At 38.8% G+C, this 23,407-nt stretch overlaps 1 protein-coding gene across 9 annotated transcripts in view; it reads right to left on the reverse strand.

Moving 5' to 3' along the window:
• ABCB4 (ATP binding cassette subfamily B member 4) overlaps positions 1-23,407 on the reverse strand; it is a 75,155-nt gene that overhangs the window by 27,559 nt on the left and 24,189 nt on the right. For 8 of the 9 annotated variants that reach the window (XM_078442499.2, XM_078442503.2, XM_078442500.2 and 5 more), the window contains 7 exons: positions 22,708-22,818; positions 22,366-22,491; positions 18,988-19,191; positions 18,457-18,627; positions 10,414-10,575; positions 3,760-3,936; positions 777-923 (listed from right to left, as the gene is read on the reverse strand). In XM_078442499.2, the coding sequence (XP_078298625.1) occupies positions 777-923; positions 3,760-3,936; positions 10,414-10,575; positions 18,457-18,627; positions 18,988-19,191; positions 22,366-22,491; positions 22,708-22,818 (1,098 nt within the window). Of the gene's footprint in view, positions 1-776; positions 924-3,759; positions 3,937-10,413; positions 10,576-18,456; positions 18,628-18,987; positions 19,192-22,365; positions 22,492-22,707; positions 22,819-23,407 lie in introns of those variants that run through there. The other variant, XM_078442507.2, reaches the window with a different exon arrangement.

The raw sequence follows: 23,407 nt of genomic DNA on the forward strand, positions 1-23,407 counted from the left end.
ATGATGTACTTGCTATTAGTTTTTGAATACTCACTCTGAGGCAGACACTCTTCAACACTCCCCTTATAGTTATCTGTAGCATCTCTTTCCATCCTCAGCCAGCCTGTGAGGCAGGATTACTTTATACATGAAGGAACTGGGGACCGACAAGGGCAGCACCCAGCCCATGTATGCACAGCCGGGAAATGGAGAGGCCGGTCTGTGCCCAGCGCTTGGTCCCTGGGGGCTGGGACTTGAGCCTGTCCTCCACCTCCTCCCAGCCTTCCTGGAGCCTGCACCTGCTCTCCTCAACTGGGAAAGGGAGCACCGTCTTCACCTCAATGAAGAGCTAATTAAAAGCCTCTGTTAGTGATTTTATAACTTACAATTTCATTAGTATCATAACTTGGAATCGTTTGAAAGGCTACCTTTTCTTTTGCCTTGTGTCTTTCCTCAAAGGGGAATTAAAAACTTCAGCTTACTCCAAAATGGAGGAAGCTTTACTCCAAAATGGACCCAGTGGGGAGGTCAGCACAAAAACGGATTTTTAATTTTTATTAATTTTTATTTTTTTTCAAGCTTACTTATTTTGAGAGAGAGAGAAAGCATGCAAGCGGGGAAAGGGTAGAGAGAGAGAATTCCAAATAGGCTCTGCACCATCAACGTGTGGGGCTCGAACTCACAGACCATGAGATCATGACTTCAGCCAAAATACAGAGTTGGACGCTTAACTGAGGCACCCAGGTGCCCCGAGAATGCATTTAATTCAAACTACTACATGATGGTTTCAAACTTACCGCTAGCATTTCTGAGAACATGATTGCAAATGCCGGCTGAAGGGCCCCATTGGCAATGGCACATGCTATTCCCACCACGAAGTAGGGCCATTCTGTTTTATTCAGCTTCAAGATCTTCAGAAAAGACACTGGTGGCACATTTTCATCCTATCACACACACATACATCTATGTATCAGGACAAACTGGTCATAACACAACAGTTACCACCAGAGTTTGTAGACAAAGACACAGCATTGTCCTCAAAGAACTTCCAAACTAGGTGCTGAGAATAACCAGTCCACACCAGTCTCCTAGAGAGTAAGATGGTCTGTTATAAAATGTTAACAGTGTCTACAGATTACATAAGGTAAGTAAGAGCTGTTCACTCAAGAAGCAGTCTTCATGATGTGACTAGCTCAGCAGAGGGAGGAGAGGCAGGACCTGGGCACAAAATGCTCTAGAATTTTGTCCCAACTCAACACAAGGATGATGTTGGGGTTAAATGAGATAATACCCATGAAAAGATGGATAAATGTCCTTATAAATGTGGGATACCATTATGAACCTGGACCTGGTCTCCTCACCCCCAGAACCCTGTCCAGTGCTGCCTTTTTCCGTGACGTGTACCTAACTCACAAAACCAAATTAATTATGCCCTTTTCCTTGGCTTCTCCTATTTCAAAGCTTAGCTTATTTTGCATTTTTCCCCCGTTTATTTATTTCCAAGCCTTGTTTTTTAATATGTTGGGTGTTTTTTTTTAAGGTGAAGACTATGTCTTTATTTTTTTAATTTTTTTAACGTTTTTATTCATTTTTTGAGAGACAGAGAAACTGTGAGTGGGGAAGCGGCAGAGAGAGAGGGAGACAGAATCTGAAGCAGGCTCCAGACTGTGAGCTGTCCACAAAGAGCTCGGGGCTGGACTCGAACCCATGAACCATGAGATACTGACCTGAGCTGAAGTCTGCCACTTAATCAACTGAGCCACCCACCCACAGACTATGTCTTTATATCCTTAGAAACTATCCTAGTGCTTGGCCCATATCGGATTCTCAGCAAATGTCAAATTCAAGGTCTGCTCAAACATGAAGGATTTAGGTCATATAAACTACTTTTGGAATCAGAATATTATCCTGTAAAATTAAACTAGATAGAAAAGGTGCACATGGAATCCCATAGCCTTATGGTCATTTAAATAGGTCATGTTTGGGACTCTATGTTTTGTTGTTTTAATGTTTATTTTTGAGAGAGAGAGAGAGATACAGAGTGCAAGTGGGGGAGGGCAGAGAGAGAGAGAGAGAGAGAGAGAGAATCTGAAGCAGGCTCCAGGCTCTGAGCTGTCAGCACAGCGCCTTACATGGGGCTTGAACCCATGAACCGTGAGATCATGACCTGAGCTAAAGTCGGATGCTTAACTGACTGAGCCACTGCGGAGCCCCATGTTTGGGTCTCTATGAAACAGAGAACATAGGGGTAGATTCTACTCAGCTTTCATTTTTCAAGCCACCCATTTTCTGTTTTATTTTACCGCCCCCCCCCCCCCAATAGTTAGCATTATCTCTAAGACCTGGTCTCCAGCCTGATAAATGAGCTTTTACTCAGAATGCTCTTCAACATAACACACACAAACAGGTGTCCCCAGGTCCCTCTCATCACACTTAATTCCTCCCTCTCCTTGGGCACACTGTCAAACCCTCTCTGATGGTACTTGTGACAATTTGTTGACTGTGGCATTTTCTGCCTTCCTCTCTTCTCTGTGCAGTTCTTCAAGGGAAGTGCATTTCCCTTCAAGTGGTCCTCTGAAATACCAGACTGTAAAGACTTAGCAGCACAGCTCTTAACATAAATGAGAAAAAACTGGAGACTTCCATAGCCAAAAGATGGGGGGTATTTATATTACTTCAGATAATGCAAATTCACAATAGTATGATTGTTACTCTCCTTTTCATAAATATACCAAGATGAAGACCTCTAAGGGAGCCCTTGTAATTTCTGCAGTAAGTAATGTTGTGGGCAGAGAAAAACAGATGCAACGAACTCTCAGTACGATTAGTTTCTTAAGGCTAAGACAAGAGTAAAAATAAACTCAACCTTTATCAAGTAATGTGTCTTCAAACAATCTCGTGAAATAAGAAACTATGTTTTCTTGGAATGGATTTCCCCTCGATTACAAAAGTTTCTGTTGACTTGAATTAATGATATCACAGGTCTTTGGGTGAGAAGTGTTAAAGAACATACAACTTTTGCTATTTCTGAACATTCTCCCCTTCTTTTAGTAAGAGAATTCCAATCCAATTCAGAGTGGTAATAGCATACAGTAAAAAGATCCAATTTCTTACCCTCCCTTGTAGCTAGGTATGGCCGTGGGATGAAGTTACAGCCAATGATATAAATAAAAGCATTGTATGGAACTTGTGGAAAATCTCTGTTTCCTCCTGCTGTTGGGAATAAAGATGTTACAGCTGGAGCTTCAGGGGCCCTTTTAGGTCACATGGGTGCAAGTCACAGGCAAGGATAGTGAAGATAAGGATGAAAGGAACCTGAGTCCAAGGGAACTGTAGAGCCATGGCCATACTAGCCTTGGGTTTCTCACCACTAACGCTTTTTTATGTCAAAGAAAAATGCAGAGTCTTACTTTATTTAGATGGATGTTATTCTGGCTTTTTCAGCCCAGGCCATGAGAGGTTAGTCCCTTAACAGAATGCAAATATCGGAGCCTTTTACTTTAGACTAGCTTTATCTCTGGATCTCAAAGATGAATGGAGTATCTACTTTTAATTTTAACCATCGAAACACAGACTGTGTATCTGTATCTACCAGAAGTCCACTTTTAATTGGAATTGATTTCTATTCATTGTCCAATACATTTAAAAGTTGCAATTTCCTTTTTTCCAGGAAGGGTATAATTCACAGTAGGAATCATCTGTGCCTGCAATATACTTGCAAGGATAAGAATTTCAACGGCCAAACTATATCATAAAAGATTTAAGTGAAAAGCAACTTACGAGTTCTTTGATTTCCACATCAAGGCCATTCTGATACTTTCGTGAATTCCTAAGGCTTTTATGGGTGGAGTTCCTAAATATGCGGGATGTCCAGCCATTGGGGGCCATTCCTATCGCAGCCTTTTCATTACTTAGTTCCACATCAAATTCTCCTGACTCCATCTGATTTCCTGATGTCTGAAAGAAGAACAAAATGTTAAGTTGTGCACATGTGTGTGTGTCCCCAAAGGGAGATAACCTCCATGTTTAGAGCCATGGAGTCACGGTGAATATTACATGTGTCATGACTTTAAGATTCTCTAACAGCTTTTCAATCAAGGTTAGCTTGAAAACTGTAAAGAGGTGTTACAACACACAGAAGTTGTGTTCAAGGTTAAAAAGGACAGAAAGGTTAAACTCAATTTGAACAATATAAATATTGGAGTATAAAAGTGTTTCCCAAAAATTAAAAGGCCAAATTTTCATCATCTGGCAGGTATATAGGAGTTCTGTCAACATGCAAGAATGCAGGGGCCAGGTCATGACCACCACCAAAGGGAAAAAGAATAAATAGAAACGTTACCAAGGGCTCATTTTTAAAGCTACAAAGAAAAGCTGGGTCACTCCCCATGGGAGGCAATTAAACTGCTTTCCTTGACTAGCTGACTGTAATCATTTTCTTCCTTGTGTCCCGCTCAGACTCACGTCATCACAGGTGACCTCACTTGCAGGCTAAGCCTCACTGCCTGCATGGGATCAATTCTCTCCTTAAAGGGACCAAGCTAAAGGTAACTTAAGGACCTCTAGCTCAATGCATGACGAAGAACATCAAGCCAACCTTGTGGGAATCTGAGTCTGGTTCTCCATTTGCTTTCTCCATGTTCAAGTGCACATCTTAATGGATTATACAGGGCCTGAGTTATTATAGTATTGTCTGTCTTGTTCTTGCTCCTCATCTTCAGGTCCTGTCCCCAAATCCAATCCTATGACTGTGCCTTACTGCACCTACAGTGGCCTATCTAGAGCTCTGCATATAATCTGATCCTAGCTTTCCAGTTGTGCTTTTGATACCTGACAAAGTATCACCGATGTGCCTGGAACCACATTGCAGTGATACGTTCTGCTTAGTGGACTTCCTTACTTGCTTATAACTGGAACTGTTTTATACCATCTCCTAACCCAAACGAACCTAAAGCCTTGGCCTTGTAACTGATCCCTGCATCCTCGCTACCATCCACTCCCACACTGGTACCAGATTCTTTTCTCTAAAGGGCGGTTCTGCTCAAATCACATCCCAACTCAAAAATCTTCCACAGGTTCACCACATGCTCACTCCTGGCTCCCCCAAGTTCTAGCTCATGGCCTGGACCACCACTGATGAAGGCATTTTCTTTTCCTCTTTTTGTCATCTCCATGCTACCGAAGGGTCCACCTCAACAGACAGTTCTCCCAATAAGCCCATTATGATTTTAGCCTTCTATGACCAAATGAACAATCCCTCTCTCTCTCCTGTAATACGTTGTTCTGTGTCCTACCTGAAGCCCTCATTTGGTGGGTGCTGAGGTCACTGAACTCCAAAGTCAAGATGGCCACTTTCTGCCAGGTGATGAGAAGTATACGTTTAAAACCACTAGCCCTTATTTCTTACACCTGAATGTATTTTAGCTGTTTTAAATATTTAATTATCAAAGCAAAACAATAAATGTTGAAAGAAAATACGATGAATATCCTAAGAACAACTCCAAATCCTGAAGACGTGAAGAGAAAAAAAATGATAATATAACTACATACAGTTTTAAATCTGTCTTATGGTAGCTAAACAAACTACATAGTGAAACTGAAATAGCAAAGCAGGAAAAATATTTCCAATACATGCAGGAGTATAGTTCCTTTTCATGCAAGGAGTTCTTAGAAGTCAACAAGAATGTCATGAACAACCCAACAGAAAAATGGCCTAAAATAGGAACACTTTAATGTAAGAAAAAACACAAATGGCCACTGAACATGTGAAAAGAGGCTCAATCTCATGAAAATTAAAGAAATCTGGAAATCCTGTTTAGCTCTTTCAGGCTAGCAAAGATGAAAAACATATACTAAATGGCTGTTAGTGATTATCAACAGGGGTTTGGATTATGGGGAGTCTTTCAGGTTTCAAAGATATTCATGTTTGGATTTTTTTTTTAAGGCTTCAATTTTTAAAAATAAGAGTGCATTACACTTATAATCAGGAAGAAGTTAGTATACATGTAACAGAAACAACTGGGGCACCTGGGTGGCTCAGTCGGTTAAGCATCTGACTTTGGCTCACAGGTCATGATCTAACCAACCTCTGTGGGTTTGAACCCCGTGTCAGGCTCTGTACTGACAGCTCAGAGCCTGGAGCCTGCTTCAGATTGTGTCTCCCTCTCTCTCTGTGCCTCCCCGCCCCCCACCCCAACTCATGCTCTGACAAAATTAAATAAACATTAAAAAAATTTTTTTAAATAAAAGAAACAACTAAGAGCCAATAATCCAACTAATGAAAAAGCAGTGACTATTCTACTTAGAAACATAACCAAGACCAGGTTTTATTAACACTAGGTTCGGCTTTGGAAAATAAAGAAACACGTTAGTTTGAGCATTTAGCAAACACAGGCCCACTGCGGCTCTTTCCTCCATCTCTGCAACAGCACCAGCAAATAAATGGTTAAGTAAAGCCTACACCAGAAATGAGAAATGCGAGAGTACCAAGACAAGAAGTTCAAAGGGGCTAAGAATCACGGAATGCCAGAGCCAGTGGAAATAGCAGTCATCTTAGTGCACACTCCACTCATTTAACAACCGAGGACGCCAAAACGCAATGACTTGCTGAAACCAGTGCCTAGTTGGTGACAGGCCTTGTCTATCACACGACACTGTTCCATCTTTCACTGTACAACTTCTCCCAGGAACAAAAAGTTATGGAATACCTAGAGAAAGGTCAGAGCTGTCCTTACCCCCCAGCAGCCTCCCAGCCTAAGTGCCAGTGGGAATGGAAGGTCATTCTTTTAGGGGCACAGACGCAGGCCAGACAGGGGAGAAAGTGGCCACCTCTTTTGAGGATCTAAGGTGTCTTCACAGGCAAAACCGCACAGCCTTAGTACCCATTAATACAATGAAAACTAAAACTGAATTAAAGGAACATTATTCATATTTTTTAAACTGGGGAAATGATAAAGACCCTGTGATGGCTAGGACATATAAAGAGAGGCAGTTAGTAAAATTTACTCCCGTTCTGTTGGAAAACATTCTCTGGCAAATTGTGGCAAGAGGTATAATACTTTCTATCATTTCATTTGGTATTTTTACTTTGAGGACTTTTAAATTTCAGCAACTATTATTTATCATGCATCTATTTTGTGTTGAGTGCTTCTTTTTAAATTTTTTTTTTTTACATTTATTTATTTTTTTGATAGACATAGAGAAACAGAGCACACGTTGGGGAGGGGCAGAGAGAGAAGGAGACACAGAATCTGAAGCAGGCTCCAGTCTCCGAGCTGTCAGCACAGAGCCTGATGCGGGGCTCAAACCCACAAACCTTAAGATCATGACCTGAACCAAAGTGGGATGCTTAACCGACTGAGCCACCCAGGCACCCCCTGAGTGCTTCTTTTTAAAAAACTACAGTTTTATTGAAACAATTCGCATACCATAAGAGCAACTCTTTTGAAGTTGTTGTTTTTGTTGTTGTTGTTGTTGTTTAGTATAATCAGTTGCTTATTTCTTAACCTTATAACAAACTTGCATGGTAGATTTAGTACTTTTTAAGTGTTTATTTATTTATTTTGAGAAAGAGAGACAGAGAAAAACAAAGAGCATGAGTAAGTGGGGGAGGGGCATAGAGGGAGAGGGGGAGAGAGAGAGAGAGAGAGAGAGACAGACAGACAGACAGAAAGAGAGAATCCCAAGCAGGCTCCTTTCCATCAGCACAGAGCTCCATGCAGGGCTTGATTTCTTGAACCATGAGATCATGACCTTTGCCAAAATCAAGAGTCGGATGCTTAACTGACTAAGCCACTCAGGTGCCCCAGAGTTAGTATTTTATTTAAAAAAAAAAAATTTTTTTTTAACGTTTTATTTATTTTTGAGACAGAGAGAGACAGAGCATGAACGGGGGAGGGGCAGAGAGAGAGGGAGACACAGAATCGGAAGCAGGCTCCAGGCTCTGAGCCATCAGGCCAGAGCCCAACGCAGGGCTCGAACTCACGGACCACAAGATCGTGACCTGAGCCGAAGTCGGACGCTCAACCGACTGAGCCACCAAGGCGCCCCTAGAGTTAGTATTTTAAATGTGGAAACTGAGGCTCAGAGAAGTTACTTGTCAAAAGGTAAAGCCAATTTTTGACTTAACATTTTTAGTACCATGTTTCCAAGGGACAGTATAGGTATCCCCTTTTTGAACATCAGCATTATGCTACTTCATTTTTATGAAAGATCTACATTAGTACCTGTTGACGCTAGCAAAAAGAAATATGAAGAGAATTTTTGCTCCTATGAAGAAAGATGAAAAGTGAAAATAGCAATCAGCATTTGTTTCGTAGCCGCTGCCAGAGAGGCTGTGCCCCTGGGCATGGACAGCGGCCCCGCCAAGCTCTTTCCCCGGAACTACACTCAGCATTTCAGCAACAAGCCGCCAGAGCTTTTTTTAAAATTAATCAATTAATTTATTTTAATATGAAATTTATTGTCAAATTGGCTTCCATACAATACCCAGTGTTCGTCCCAACAGGTGCCCTCCTCAATATCCACTGCCTACCCTCTCCTCCCTCCCACCTGTCATCAACCCTCAGTTATTTTTATTCTCAGTTTTTAAGAATCTCTTATGGTTTGGCTCCCTCCCTCTCTTTTTATTTTTCCTTCCTCTCCCCCATGGTCTTCTGTTAAGTTTCTCAGGATCCACATAAGAGTGAAAACATATGGTATCTGTCTTTCTTTGTATCACTTATTTCATTTAGCATAACACTCTCCAGTTCCATCCATGTTGCTACAAAGGGCCATATTTCATTCTTTCTCATTGCCACAAAGTATTCCATTGTGTATATAAACCACAATTTCTTTATCTATTCATCAGTTGATGGACATTTAGGCTCTTTTCATAATTTGGCTATTGTTGAAAGTGCTGTTATAAACATTGGGGTACAAGTGCCCCTATTCATCAGCACTCCTGTATCCCTTGGGTAAATTCCTAGCAGTGCTATTGCTGGGTCATAGGGTAGATCTATTTTTAATTTTTTGAGGAACCTCCACACTGTTTTCCAGAGTGGCTGCACCAGTTTGCAGTCCCACCAACAGTGCAAGAGGGTTCCCATTTCTCCACATCCTCTCCAGCATCTATAGTCTCTTGATTTGTTCATTTTAGCCACTCTGACTGCCGTCAGAGCTTTGAACTGTATCTGCGAGCATCTGTGCTGTATCTTGATTTCTTCTGTGCATCTGTTAGCAAGGTATATCCTAAGGTATCAGAAAAGCCTAAGACAGGTTAATTTGGAGGGTCTGGGAATGCTCAAAATTTTTTCTATGTAAATTAATGCTAATTGCTTCTTTGCTTTATGCCATTTTTTTAAAATGTTTATTTATTTTTGAGAGAGAGAGGGAGAGACACACACAGAGTGCAAGCAGGGGAGGGGCAGAGAGAGGGAGACACACAATCCACAGCAGGCTTTAGACTCTGAGCTGTCAGCACAGACCCCAATGCAGGGCCCAAATTCATGAGCCACAAGATCATGACCCAAGTTGAAGTCAGATGCTTAACCAACTGAGCCACCTAGGTGCCCCAAGCTTTACGCCATTTTGGCTTATGAAAGGTTTCATAGGAACACTCTACTTTTGGATAGAGGAAGAAACATGTATTTAGAATAGAGAAATACTGGAAATAAACCAAGTATTCAACTTTAGAAAAATGACTAAGCAATTTATTACATATTAATGTAATGAATGGACTGCCGAGCACCCATTAAAATGTTAGGATCCAGATGATTTGTATCTGAAATGTTAATGGAAAAGAAAAACAACAAAAAAGTCCATGACCATACTAATTACAGTTATATTTATAGAAGTATATACATTTGCTTTGATCTAAGAATCATGTTTATAGAAAAATACTTATAGGTTATTTATTTTGCAAAGTGCACAAGTGAACACAATACAAGGTTAATACAAACCAATAATTATCAATATTACCTGTTTTAGGAGCTACAGCGCATGATTTTTTTACAAAGAAGACAAAACTATTCACTTCCTAGAGTCATGAATCTTGCTGTCGGTTTTGTTAGGATCTTCTAGGAAGCGTTTCAAAATCACAAAGACCCTCCTCCCACCATTAGAGATCCTGGCATTGCCCCCTCACTCCTACCACTTCTCCGATGGTCCCTAATCTTACGGTGGAAAAGACCTGCAAGTTTGAACACATTCCCCAGGCAACTAAGGATCTCTGTCCTGAAGAATAAATGCAAAATGTTTTTGACATTTTTCTCCTCCCTCACCTTTCTCTCTTCCAGGCAGGATTCTTTCGCTGATTCTGAATTGAAGTCTCAGATGCACATTTTAGGTATCTTCCTGAAGTTTTATATTTCTCAGCACGTCATTAGCTGCCCAATATTTTACTAATATAAAGAATACTATATTGAGAAGCAAAAACATATCCTGGGGAACACATACCTGCATGTTAACAAGCTTGAAGTACACCCCTTCCTTCTTCATCAGCTCCCCGTGGCTTCCTTGCTCCACAATGACACCATCCTCAAAGCCGGCGATGACATCTGCATTTCGGATTGTAGACAGTCGATGGGCTATCACAATGGTGGTCCGGCCTTCTCTGGCCTAAAAGGGAGAAGGACAGATGTGGTGTGGCAGGGTCACACTGTTGATATACTGTCAGTAGCACACACAGTCAAGCATTTGGATGCCTGTGTTTGCGGTGGATGAGAGTAGCTTACCCAGTGTGATTAGGGTTCACAGGCATCCTTATCTATGAAAGGTCACAGGGACACTTGAGTTCTGGACCAGAAAGGAGGCCAACCCTTCCAGTATAAGGATGGATAATTCTGCAAGCTCACCGTGCAGGCTTACCCATGCAAAACAAGAAAAGGCGTGACCTTTTTCTCAAGTGTTTTTACACTTGTCTGGGGAGCCTATCTTGCCAGTTATATGGTATGCTAGCTCTTTAGCAGCAATATGTTGGAATTATTGTCAAATGCAGCCTTCTCCGGGGTTCTTCTCTAGGGTTTCTTCTGAAGTGCCTGATTTCAATTGTAATTCTGATGGGCTCCATGCAGGCAGTTTAGGTGAAAATGTAGTTCGAGATGAGGACAGTTTAAATTATAGTTCAAAGACCATCTGCATCACTATCTCCAGAGTGGGGCCCATAACTGCTTTTTAACAAGTGCCCCCATCTAGCCCCAAGCTAAAATCTACAAATCACCCCAGTAGGTAGTTCAGTGAACTCACATATTGGCTTGGTGGGTTTATCAGTGGGCATTTAAATCCTGGAAAATGCTCATCAAATTATTCATGTTATGTCATTAATAAAGGTTATTATTTTTGATTCTCTTTAATTCTATTAAGATAACAGCTTCTTACGACCATTTCTATTCTGAGGCAATAAAACCACATCATTAGGATGGTTATTGGAGTCCAGCTTAATTCACCTAAGTAGTTAAAAATACAAATTAAAACGACAGCCTAGATTCATAATAATCAAAAAGTGGGAGTAATCCATGTGTTCATCAGTTGATCGAAGGATAAACACAATGAAGTACATTCATACAATGGAATATTATTGGGCCATAAAAAGGAAAGATATTCTGATGCATGTTTGAGTATGGATGCACTTTGAAAACATTATGCTAATATCAATTATAGCCAAACTATGGAGAGAGCCCAAGTCTCCATTGACTGATGAATGGATAAAGAAGATGTGGTGAATACATATAATGGAATATTACTCAACCATCAAAAAGAATAAAATCTTGCCATTTGCAATGACATGCATAGAGCTAAGTGCATTATGCTAAGTGAAGTAAGTCAATCAGAAAAAGAAAAATACCATTTGATTTTACTAATATGTGGAATTTAGGAAACAAAACAGATGAACATATGGGAAGAGAAAAAAAGAAAAAAGAGAGGGAAGCAAGTCATAAGAGGCTTTTAATGATTCAGAACAAACTGAGGTTAATGAAGGGAGGTGGGTAGGGAATGGGACAAATGGGTGATAGGTATTAAGGAGGGCACTTGTTGTGACGAGCACTGGGTATTGTATGTAAGTGAGGAATCACTAAATTCTACTACTGAAGCCAATATTACACTACATGTTAACTAACTAGAATTTAAATAAAAATTAGGGAAAAGAAAGAAAACATTACGCTAAATGAATGAAACCAGTCAGAAAAGACTAGGCATTGTATGATTCCATTTATATGAAAAATCAAACTTAGGCAAACCCATAGAGACAGAAAGTAGATTAGTGGTTGCCAAGGGCTGGGGTGAGTATGGAGTGGAGAGTGACTGCTAATGGGTACAAGGTTTCCTATGGGGATGATGAAAATCTTCAGCAATTAGATAATGGTGATGGTTGCAAAATGTAGTGAATATGTTAAAAACCACTGAGTTGTACATTTCAAAAGGGAGAACCTCATCGTATATGAATTATATCTCAATTTAAAAAAAGAGCAGCCATGAAAATTCTGGAAGAGAAGTTAGTGAGAGGGAAATACCTCCACCAAATATTACACCATTAAAAGCTATAGCAATTAAATTAGTAAAATCCAGGGGACAGTATCACATGAATAGGCAACTTGATCAATAAAACAAAATAGAGGGTCCAGAAATAGACATAAAACATTTAAGAATTAATGTCTGATAAATATGGCATTGTCTATCAGAAGGGGAAAGGTGGAATATACAAAAAAAATGGTATTGAGCCATATGTGTAGGCTCCTGGAAAAAAAAAAGGGGGGTCTTTCTCCTTCCGTCTTTACACTAAAATAACCACCTTCAACTGTGTTTAAATAAGTATAAAAGAGTTAAACCATAGGAAAAGACAGAGACTAGAGCATTGCTCTACTGGACATTTAAGACTGTCTGATTTTTAGTACATAGGCCCCAAAGAGGCATTCAAAAATACTTACTGATGTGGAAGTTGCATGGCTCAGTCCATGTGTGACAAAGCGCATAGGAAATAACTTGATCAGTCTAATCATATTCATGATACTAAAAATAGTGATGTGTAAATTGCTAACAGTGATTATGTTAACATTATGATAATAATAGGTTGATACTATGTCAACACTAAAAAAAAAAAACAACAAAAAACCCAGAGGAGTTACAAACAGACTTGTGAGTAAATGATTGGTGTGCAAGAGAAACCAAGGATATGTTGGTGAATTTAAAAGTTAGTAACTGTCACCCTTGACCAAAAAATCTTGGCCAGAATAGAGATTTGACATAAAGAGATTTCTTTTCAGAGTTATCAGATGTTCCAATGATGAAAAAACACTGGCAAATAAATATCCAAGATTCAAGGACACCAACTATTAAGAAATTTGGACCTTCTGCTAATTTTGGATGTGCAGGGATGAAAGGCAGGCCCAAACAAAGGGAGTACTGACCCATTAACCTTTCTGGAACTTCTGAGGAAAAAAAAGAGGTGGGGGAGGTATATAAAATGAAACCTTTGGAGTCATTTGATAAAAATCACATGAAAGCTATTTTTTATTTTTCTCTTGCCCCTCCAGTATGGTAACACTGTGAGTAGGAGAGTCATGTAGGTATAAAATCTTGTGGTTATTGACTTTCTTTAAAAAATCAAAATAATAAATCTACATTTGTATTCTTTAAGATCTTATATTGAAGAACCTGTTGTATGTTTTGATAAAGAGTCATTATCTATTGAGTCAAAAGCTGATGTGGTCATTAAATTCTTTTTACGTAGTCATGTATGATTTCAATGAGCTGGATCACAGTAATCAATTCAGTAAATATTTATTTAGGGTCTACTATGTGCAAGGCAGCAATTGTTAAAAAGATATAAACATAGGCGTGCCCGGCTGGCTCAGTTGGTAGAGCATGTGATTCTTGATCTAAGGGTCCTGAGTTCAAGCCTGGGATAGAGTGTACTTTAAAAAAAAGATATAAACATGAACCATTCAGTAATTCTGCTTCTTAGAGAATTTATTCTTTCCAGGAAAGAGAAGGCATATAAATAAATAACTAAATAAATAACTACAGTCAGGTGGTGCCACACATGAGGTACTGATAAATGTAGAAATGATCCACAAGAGGAAAATATTCTTACAGGATAGGTAATCAGGAAAGAATAACAATAGATGAAATAGTGCTATATCCTTACGCTCCTCAGAGGAAAGATAATGAACTGCAAAATTCAATTTTTCATTGTTAAAATGTAGTTTATACCTTAGAATGACTGGCCCAATGACTGACTTGTAACATTGACGGGAGTGCAGTGATAAAAGATTTCCCTTTTAAAGATACAATTTATTGTCTGCAAAATATATTAGCTTAGTAATTTTGCAAAATATGGAGTCGATTACATAGATTATAAACTATTCATGGCAACTATGGTACATTAAACATGGCCACAAACACTTTGCAGGCATTCCCATCCAGAGGGGAAGTCTGTTTCTCCATCTCCTCAACTCCAGGCAGGTCTTGTGACTTGTTTTGACCAAATGAATATGAAGGAATTGATACTTGTGCAATTTCCAGAATCTGGACTTCAAAAGGCTTTACAGTTGTGTGTTTGCTACCTTGAAAATATAATAAAAGGAAATCTGTCTAATCTACTGGAAGATAAGAAGCCTCATGGGAAGAACTGAACTGCCTCAGCCAACAGCCATCACCAACTAACTGCCAGGCACAAGGGTGAGGCTATCTTGAATGTTCCAGTCCAGCTGACTCTGAGTTGGAAGTAGCTGCCTGAGGGAGACTAAGCAAACCAAAAGAGGAACCACACCAGCCACCTCACTAAGTTTTGGCTTAAAACAACTGATGCAGAAATACTGTTAGTAACAGGGCGCCTGGGTGGCTCAGTTGATTAAATGTCCGCTTTGGCTCAGGTCATGATCTTGCAGCTTGGTTCGAGCCCCGCATCAGGCTCTGTGCTGACCACTCAGAGCCTGGAGTCTGCTTCAGATTCTGTGTCTCCCTTTCTCTCTGTTCCTCCCCCACTCATGCGTGTGTGCATGCATGCTCTCTCTTTCTCTCTCTCTCAAAAATAAATTTAAAAAAAAACATTAAAAAAAAAAAAAAGAAATACTATTAGTAAAGACTAGGAAAAAAGTAAGGGAATTGGTATTGGAGCCTGGAAAGAGGGTTACCTGCATTATGCAACGTTGCAATAATTGCTTAAGAATGTTTCCTGCAGTCACTTGGAAGAAAGTTATTTCATCTACTGAACTTGTACATCTAGTTTCCAGAGATCTCTAAATAGAATGTTGAAAGTGCCAACTGGATTCCAATAGCTGTATTTTATAAGGTATGGAAAGAGAAAGGTGAGCTAAAGAAAGAGCTATTTGGTTTGCAAGGTGAATTTAGAGGAAACATAGAAGACCCAGTACCTGCTTGGTTGGAAAGTGTATCGTTAACCATCTAGGGAAATGAAGCCAAAGATCAAATCAGTGTGTAAGATTTTTTGTTAAAATCTCTGAAAGATTTAAGGTACAGTCTAGTACACACCTGCATCTACATAAAAGGGTTTCTAAGACTCTTAAGTAAGGGTTTTCTCATGGCAGCTTCACACACAGCCCAAAGTAGAGGGAAGTTTATTTTTGAAAAAAAAAATTATAGATGTGGCTTTGGAGGCTTGAGTGAACCATAGCCAGATTCCAAGTAAACTAAGGTTTTAAGAGAATTCATCAGCTTGGACTGAAAGAGACTGAGAAAATTCAAAATATGAAGAGGCCTGTAGGTCCCAAATTTCTATATGCAGAAAGCATACTGAGAAAGCTAATCAGAGGCAGACACAGGCCATTTCTTACTGAAAAGGAAAGACTTCTCAGAGGGAGGATCTAAGAGCTCAGAATGTTCCACTACTGGGGATAGAACTGGGCCTTAATCAAGGACCGCTCCTTTTCCCTGGAGCAGCGGGGTATTTGGCTACATGCACCTGACTGCATTCAGAATTGTATGGACCAGTAACTGCTATGTGCTTCCTGTTCTAATTTTTGAACAAGAGTGATTACCATTATCCTATCCCTGAATCAACAGTACATGTTGGGTGTATCTGTGGAAGAAACTTGTCTCTTTCAGTCCCAGATCTCTGGATCAAGATGAGGTTTACGTGAAGAACTCATCCATATCTGGACCACATACAGGTCTTCAGATACTAGACTTTGAACCTGAGCTCATATCTGCATGAAAATTTTGAGGGTATTGGGAAGAGGTGAATTTATTTTGCACACGGGAGAAATATAAATAATTGTGAGAGAGGGTGTGCTGTGGAAGATTTAATATAGTCAAATTTTCTTTACAGCTCACCCATTAAGAAGTGGAATCTATTTCCTCCTTCAGTCTGGGGCTGCCTTGTGCATTGCTGTGACCAACAGAATATGATGCCAATGACACTGTGTAAGTCCAGGAGGCTAAGCCTCTAGATGTCTTCTGGTTTCTGCCTCTGGGTACAGTGTCCTGAAAACGCCATGTAAGGTAGTCAGGCTAGCCTACTGCGTGGGTATTAGTATGAGTATGAGAAGTCAGAGGAGATGCCCAGCCGACAGCCACCATGTGAGTAAGACCGTCTTGGACTGTTTTAGCTAAGTCAACCTTTCAGGTAAATGCAATCATATGCTCAGGTGAAAACAGCAGGTCTAGCCAGCCAATCCACACAACTACTGTTTTAGGTATGAATTTGGGATGGTTTGTTATGCAGCAATAGGGCACCAATTCAGCAGTTACCTAAGTTAATAATAATCATGGTAATGGTAGTCACCGTAATAATAGCATCAGCTAACATAACCAAGTGTTTCCCATGTGCAAGACATGTGCTAATAGCTTTACATGTAGTACTCATTTAATCTTTTCAATCATCCTATGACATTATTTCTCCCCCCCCCTCCCTAATTAAGTCTGCAGTAGATCAGGCTTAGAGATGTTAGTTAATTTGCCCAAGGTCATGCAGCTAGAAAAGGAACAGAGCCAGGACTCCACCCTCAGCCTGTCTAGCACCAAAGCCTGTGCTCTTAACAGCTCCCCCACCCAAAGTTGCTAATGGCTTTTCTTGAGGATTTAAAAAAATTATGAGTGATTTATCAGCTATTTTTAAAACCGAAAAGTTTATCAACTGGGGAGTGTGGGTCATAATCCTAGAGAATACAAACTGCTAAAATTGATGAAGTAACTTGTCCAACTATGAATTAAAACCTGCAAGACTACAATTTTTCTGAAATTATCCATATCACAAAAAAATAACATGTCCAATAATTGTGTTCTTTTAGCACAGAAAGTGCTAATATATTGAATGCTTATACCCTAGAAAGTATTGGGACCTGGGCTCTCGGGCTGAATGGGACTTTTTGCCCCATAAATACCTTTCTTATCCTACCTGACTTCTCCTGAAAAAGTCCATGTCAACAGATAAATGCCATTTTAAGTTAATTTTTGTTTTAATATATGCATTAAAAAAATAATTTCCTGCTTTAAGTCATGCCTGATTAACCAACCAAATACTAGTTTCCTATGTATACATTTCGATTCCTCAATATTGAGACTTAACATACATGAAAGCAATATAATTCAGTGTAAGAATTTGTGAGGAACAATTATAATCTCATTAATCATCATTAGATTAAGTTATATGAGATAAGCCAAAAGATTAATCTGATAAACTGGGAAGCATTGATTAACACGGTTTATAGCACACACAGTGTTTACTTAGGATTCAGGTAGAAATTTTCCTGAGAAAATAAGATACATACAGCTTGTCTCTAAAGTTGCAAGAGGTAGTTTGGATAGTAGCTGTTCAGTAACTTGCACATTTGATTATTAAACTTTCTCAAGCCAAATATATTTGTGATGTTTATGTTTTTGAAACCCATTTATAAGGTGTCATCTGACTCTGGTTATTATACTGTGTTGTTAGTACAGATGATATCAGCATTGATCACAGGAGTGTCCCAACATAAGGTTCTTCCTGTGAAGCTTCCGCTTTTAAAAACGGTAGTGAGAGATTTAGAAATACCTGAGCTGGGCACATGAGCTCAGCATCCTTAAAATGCATTGCTTCTTTATATGCTTAGACAAACACACAAATTGAACTTTATTTCCTTTTGCCTTCCTTTTGCCTTCCTGAATAAAGATAATGTTACTGCCTACAAAACAAGGCAAGTATTTTGAGCTGTTTTTCAGCTGGACCAGCATCTAGATAACAAGATTTTTCTCTGCACATTTTAACACAACTACTTTCTGATCAAAGCAACAGCCTATGTGCAGGAAGTAAATGAAGCTACGTGGCTCGCTGCATAGACCTGGATTTGGGCTCTGTGCACTTCAGTCAAAGCACACCAGTTAATGGGCCATCTACTCCCTCTGCAATGTGACTTGACAGAAAAGGGAAATCAATAAAGCCCCAGGAGAGAGCTTCACTTGCTTTTATGTTTATGTTTTTCAATCTAGACTCACAAAGCACTGGCAAGAATTTCCAATAAAGCTTCAGTTTGCCGGTCCTTCAGGTGTTCAGGGTTGACTGACCTTATCCAGGGCCGTCTGAACCTCTGCTTCACTTTCGGTGTCCAAGGCTGATGTGGCCTCGTCCAGCAGGAGGATCTTGGGGTTGCGAACCAGGGCCCGAGCGATGGCGATTCTCTGTTTCTGTCCACCGCTCAGTTGGGCCCCCCTCTCTCCAACCAGGGTTTCAAATTTCTACAACAGAAAACATGGAGGAGTTCCTGATGTATTTTAAATAGAAAAAGCTATGGAGTCTAAAATTCATCAAGGCAACACGGAGCTTCATTTCGACTATTGTAATGAGTCCTAAATTACAATAAAATCAATGAATACTGAATTCTAAAAAACTACTTACATATACTCTGTATAAAATTTTACAGGATTTATGTACCAGACTGTCCATATACTCCCAAGTGAATAATTTAAGGGATTTTCCTAAACAAAGTTGGACAACCTTGCATCTCAAACATTATTAGCTTAAACTTTGAAGAAAGAACTCAGACACATGAAGTCAAATTCTAATTTCAAGGGCAACTGCATTAACAAAGTCTTTACCTGTGGTAGTTTCATGATAAACTCATAAGCGTTGGCTTCTTTAACAGCTTTCTTTATCTCATCCATGGTGACATTTCCACGGCCATAACGAATATTTTCAGCAATTGTGGTAGAAAATAGCACTGGCTCCTGACTCACCACTCCAATTATTTCCCTGAGATACCTTACATTAAAGGTCCTAATATCCTGCCCATCTATGTTAATCTGAAAGACAGAAATATTTCCATTAAATATTTTAAATCCATCTGACATCCAAAGCATCAAGACTCTTTAATTTGTTACAAAAAGTCTTAGCTAACATTTAACTTATTTACCTTATTGTGGTGGTTAAAAATGGTTATAAATGAGAATTAGAAATAAACAGCAATGTGCAAAAATAAAAATAAAAAGTATACTTACTGGGGTGCCTGGGTAGCTCAGTTGGTTGAGTGTCTGATTTTGGCTCAGGTCATGATCTGAATTCGAGCCTCGTGTCGGGCTTTGTGCTGACAGCTCAGAGCCTGGAGCCTGCTTTGGATTCTGTCTCCCTCTTTCTCTGCCCCTCCCCTGCTCATGCTCTCTCTGTCTCTCTCTCTCTCTCTCTCAAAACCAAATAAACATTTAAAAAAGTATATTTGTTATCTTACACATACAGTTTTTTCACGGATGGATTATTCTCCATAAGCAATAATAGGTTATAGATTTTTGGCATACTATTATTTTTTGCTTACCGCTATTTAAATTTGATTAAAATGTCCACTTACTTACTTAGTGTACATATCATTTTCATGGTATTATGATCTTTTACAATATGTAATATACCATAATTTACTGCATTTCCCACCTGCTGGACATTTGGCTTCTTTTAAGGAACACTGAAGAATCACTGGAGAAGTAGAGAGTTACCAGGCTAAAGAGTATGATTTATTTTTTTTCTCTGATAACAATTACTTACCTGTGCAATGACTGGTATATGTTGGGTATTTATTATTTGCTGAGTAAAGGTTGCATAAGCAACACTCTAAAAAGAATTTAATAATTTACAGTGCCAGCACTGTATCTGTTTTTTTTCTTTTACAATTTACTACCTCTGAGTTTTATCATTTTGCTTTTTTTTTGAATTAATAAGTGCAAGCTGGTACCTTATAATTGCTTTGTTTCATATTTATTTATAAATGAACATATCTTGAAACTTTTTACAAATGCATAATTATATTTATTCTCAAAGATTTTCATGTTCATATCCTACCATAGATCCAAATTTCTCAAATATTAAATATAATAGTTTTACCATATATAAATCATAGTTCTATGTATTGCTTTCTTTTATTGAAGCTTTACTGATTTTTTTACTGAAGAGAAATTTAAGGAAAAATTAAATGAAAACTATACCACTGGACATTTATTATTTGAGTAGTAAGAAAATTGTTAAATCATGATGTAAACAGTGAATATCTCTGAGTTATAAAATTTCTGAAGTTTTTTTCCTGTTGACATGTATATTTAAAGTTTATATATTACTCCAATAATTATTTTATTTTATTTTATTTTTTATTTAAAATTTTTAAAATTTTAACTTGGGTCTACATCCAACATGGGGCATGAACTCATGACACCGAGATCAAAAGTCTCATGCTCCTCAGGCTGAGCCAGCCAGATGCCCCTATTCCAACAATAATTTCAAAGATAAGATATTTTCAAATGTGTATTTTTAATGGTTAGTATTTTACTAGGTTGTTTTAAAATTTTTTTTAATGTTTTTATTTTTGACAGAGAGAGAGAGAGACAGAGCATGAGCGGGGGAGGGGCAGAGAGAGAGGGAGACACAAATTCCAAAGCAGGCTCCAGGCTCTGAGCTGTCAGCACAGAGCCCGACACATGGCTCAAATTCACAGACCACGAGATCATGATTTACTAGGTTGTTTTTAAAAAATAAAGAAAAATATTTACACTTGAGCCAATTCAGAGTTAGCTTTAGCAAATGAGGAAAGGATTATGTTCCTCCTTAGTAATATCAGATTTTTCCAAAATGTGTATTTTATTAAATTAATTAAATAAATAATTCATGAACCCTAAAACTCTGTACTCATTTCTGCCATCTCTATTCTATCTCAGCGCCTTTTAATGTTTTTTGTTTTTCTTTGTAACTTGTAATCTTCTGTTTTTGTAATTGTTGAATTATATTTCAGTATCAGGTAAACTCAATGTCCTCAGGGTGGTACAATTGAGGAAATTTGAATATGTACTGTGGGCTAGTGCTGCACTAAAATTAAATCTATTGATTTTGATAATTGTTTTGTGGTTATGTAAGAGAATGTCCTTCTTCTTAGAAAATATGTTCTGAAGTATTTAAGGGGCAAGGGACATGATGTCCTTAACTTAGTCTCAAAAGTTCAGAAAAAAATATGCCTGTGGGGTGTGTGTGTGTGTGTGTGTGTGTGTGTATGTGTGTGTGCAGGCATGCATGTGCATGTATGTTTGTTATATATACATAGGCACGTGTGGACAGAGAGAGAAGACAATAAAGTAAATGGGTCAAAATATCATTAGTAAATGTGGGTGAAGACTATGTCTTGCACCTTTTGTTAAAGTTTCAATTATATTTATTTATTTATTTATTTATTTATTAAGTTTATTTATTTATTTTGAAAGAGAGATAGAGAGAAAGAATGAGAGAGCATGAGGGGGGTAGGGGCAGAGAGAGAGGGAGGGAGAATTCCAAGCAGGCTCCACACTGTCAGCGGGGAGCCCAATGTGGGAACTGAACTCACAAACCGCGAGATCATGACCCGAGCCAAAATCAAGAGTCGGACACTTAACTGCCTGAGCCACCCAGGTGCCCCTGAAGTTTCAATTATAAGAAAGTTTTTAACAGGTAAAAAATGTACCCTAGGTTATTAATGTTCCCCATGTCCCAGAAGACATTTTTTAAGAGACAATCCCACTTTCCCCTGGAGATATTCCAACATTTAAGAAAACTCAACTATCTTTGATGAATTTAATTACTGTCCTAATTTAATTACTTCTTGTGACATTGATTATCAGCTTGTCAAAAAATGCTGGATGAAATATTTTGACCAAACCCCAAAATTCTTTGAAAACAACAGTCTCAGTGGCCTGGATGACTGTTTTCCAGTTGACTTAGTGGGTTATGAAGTGCTCAGTGAGAACAGAAGAGAGGGTCATCTAGCTTCTTTGGCTTTTTATCATCTTGCATATTTTTGTTAAACCAGTCCAAATGTTTGAATGCATTGTCTAGATGCATTGCAAGTCTATAGCTTTTTTACTAAAATTGCTTCACATGCCAACTGTTGCTAAAAACAAAACAAAACAAAACACTTTTGAAGGGCTAATTGGTACCCAGCTTTCACTTTGGAGAACTTGGTTCTTCCCACTTACCGTACCCTCATCAGGGTCATAGAGCCTCTGTATCAGCTGCACTGTCGTGCTTTTCCCACAGCCGCTGTTCCCAACCAGGGCCACCGTCTGCCCACTCTGAACCTTCAGGTTGAGGCCCTTCAAGATCTGTGAGGGAAAAGAGAGAAGAAGAATCATTTACAACAAAATCCTGAAAGGGGACTAATTTGATTCAGTTTTAAATTTGAAAAAAGTATCAAATAAGGGAATAAAACCCCAAAGGAAAAAGGATATAAATATCAAAATAATAGGGAGTTTAGGTCCTTTATAATGATGAAACAATCCATCTGAGTTAGGAATTCTTGTAAATATTGCTTACAGTACCTTGACATTAGCTCGAGCTGGATAAGAAAAATGAACATCATTGAACTCCAAATTCCCTTTGACGCTGTCTGGTTTGTGTCCTCTCTCTGAAAAACTGTCAATTTTAGGACTCTAAATAAAACAAAATTCAATGACTATTCCATCATAGGACAAACAATTGCACTTTTAAGGAATATGGCTTAGCAAATTCCAAAAACAGGACCTGGAATGGCTCAGTTTCCTTCACATGAGACAGAACCCTAGTTGTAGATTTTGTGTGTGCATGTGTGTGTGTTGTGTGTGTGTGGAAGGAAATATTCCTTCTCAGAAAATAGACATTTTCTGAAAAGTACAGAGGGGCATATTAATTCGATTTCTTATAATATCTTGCTTTAAGCTTTTGGCATATATTCATACATTTTTGAAATGGTCAGAGATGCATGCTTATACACCTGTGATAACAAGACATATTATAATTGATAGAGCCAGGTATTTTAGCTTGTTCTGAAAATGAGCTTATTCCTAAACAACACATGCCATGGATTTGGGTTGTGAAGACTGAAAAGTTGGTTGGGGCCAAGTTATTTAGGAGCATTGTAAACTGCAAGTATATTCAGAAGCCATGCAGTTTTCTCATGACTTAGGACAATGACACAGAAGGAACTGCTTGAATTAAAGGGCCAAATTTCATTAGCGACTTTGCATTTTATCCGCAGAAATG

The sequence above is a fragment of the Panthera onca genome, chromosome A2, assembly GCF_046562875.1.
Source record: "Panthera onca isolate mPanOnc1 chromosome A2, mPanOnc1 haplotype 2, whole genome shotgun sequence".
NCBI lineage: Eukaryota > Metazoa > Chordata > Mammalia > Carnivora > Felidae > Panthera > Panthera onca.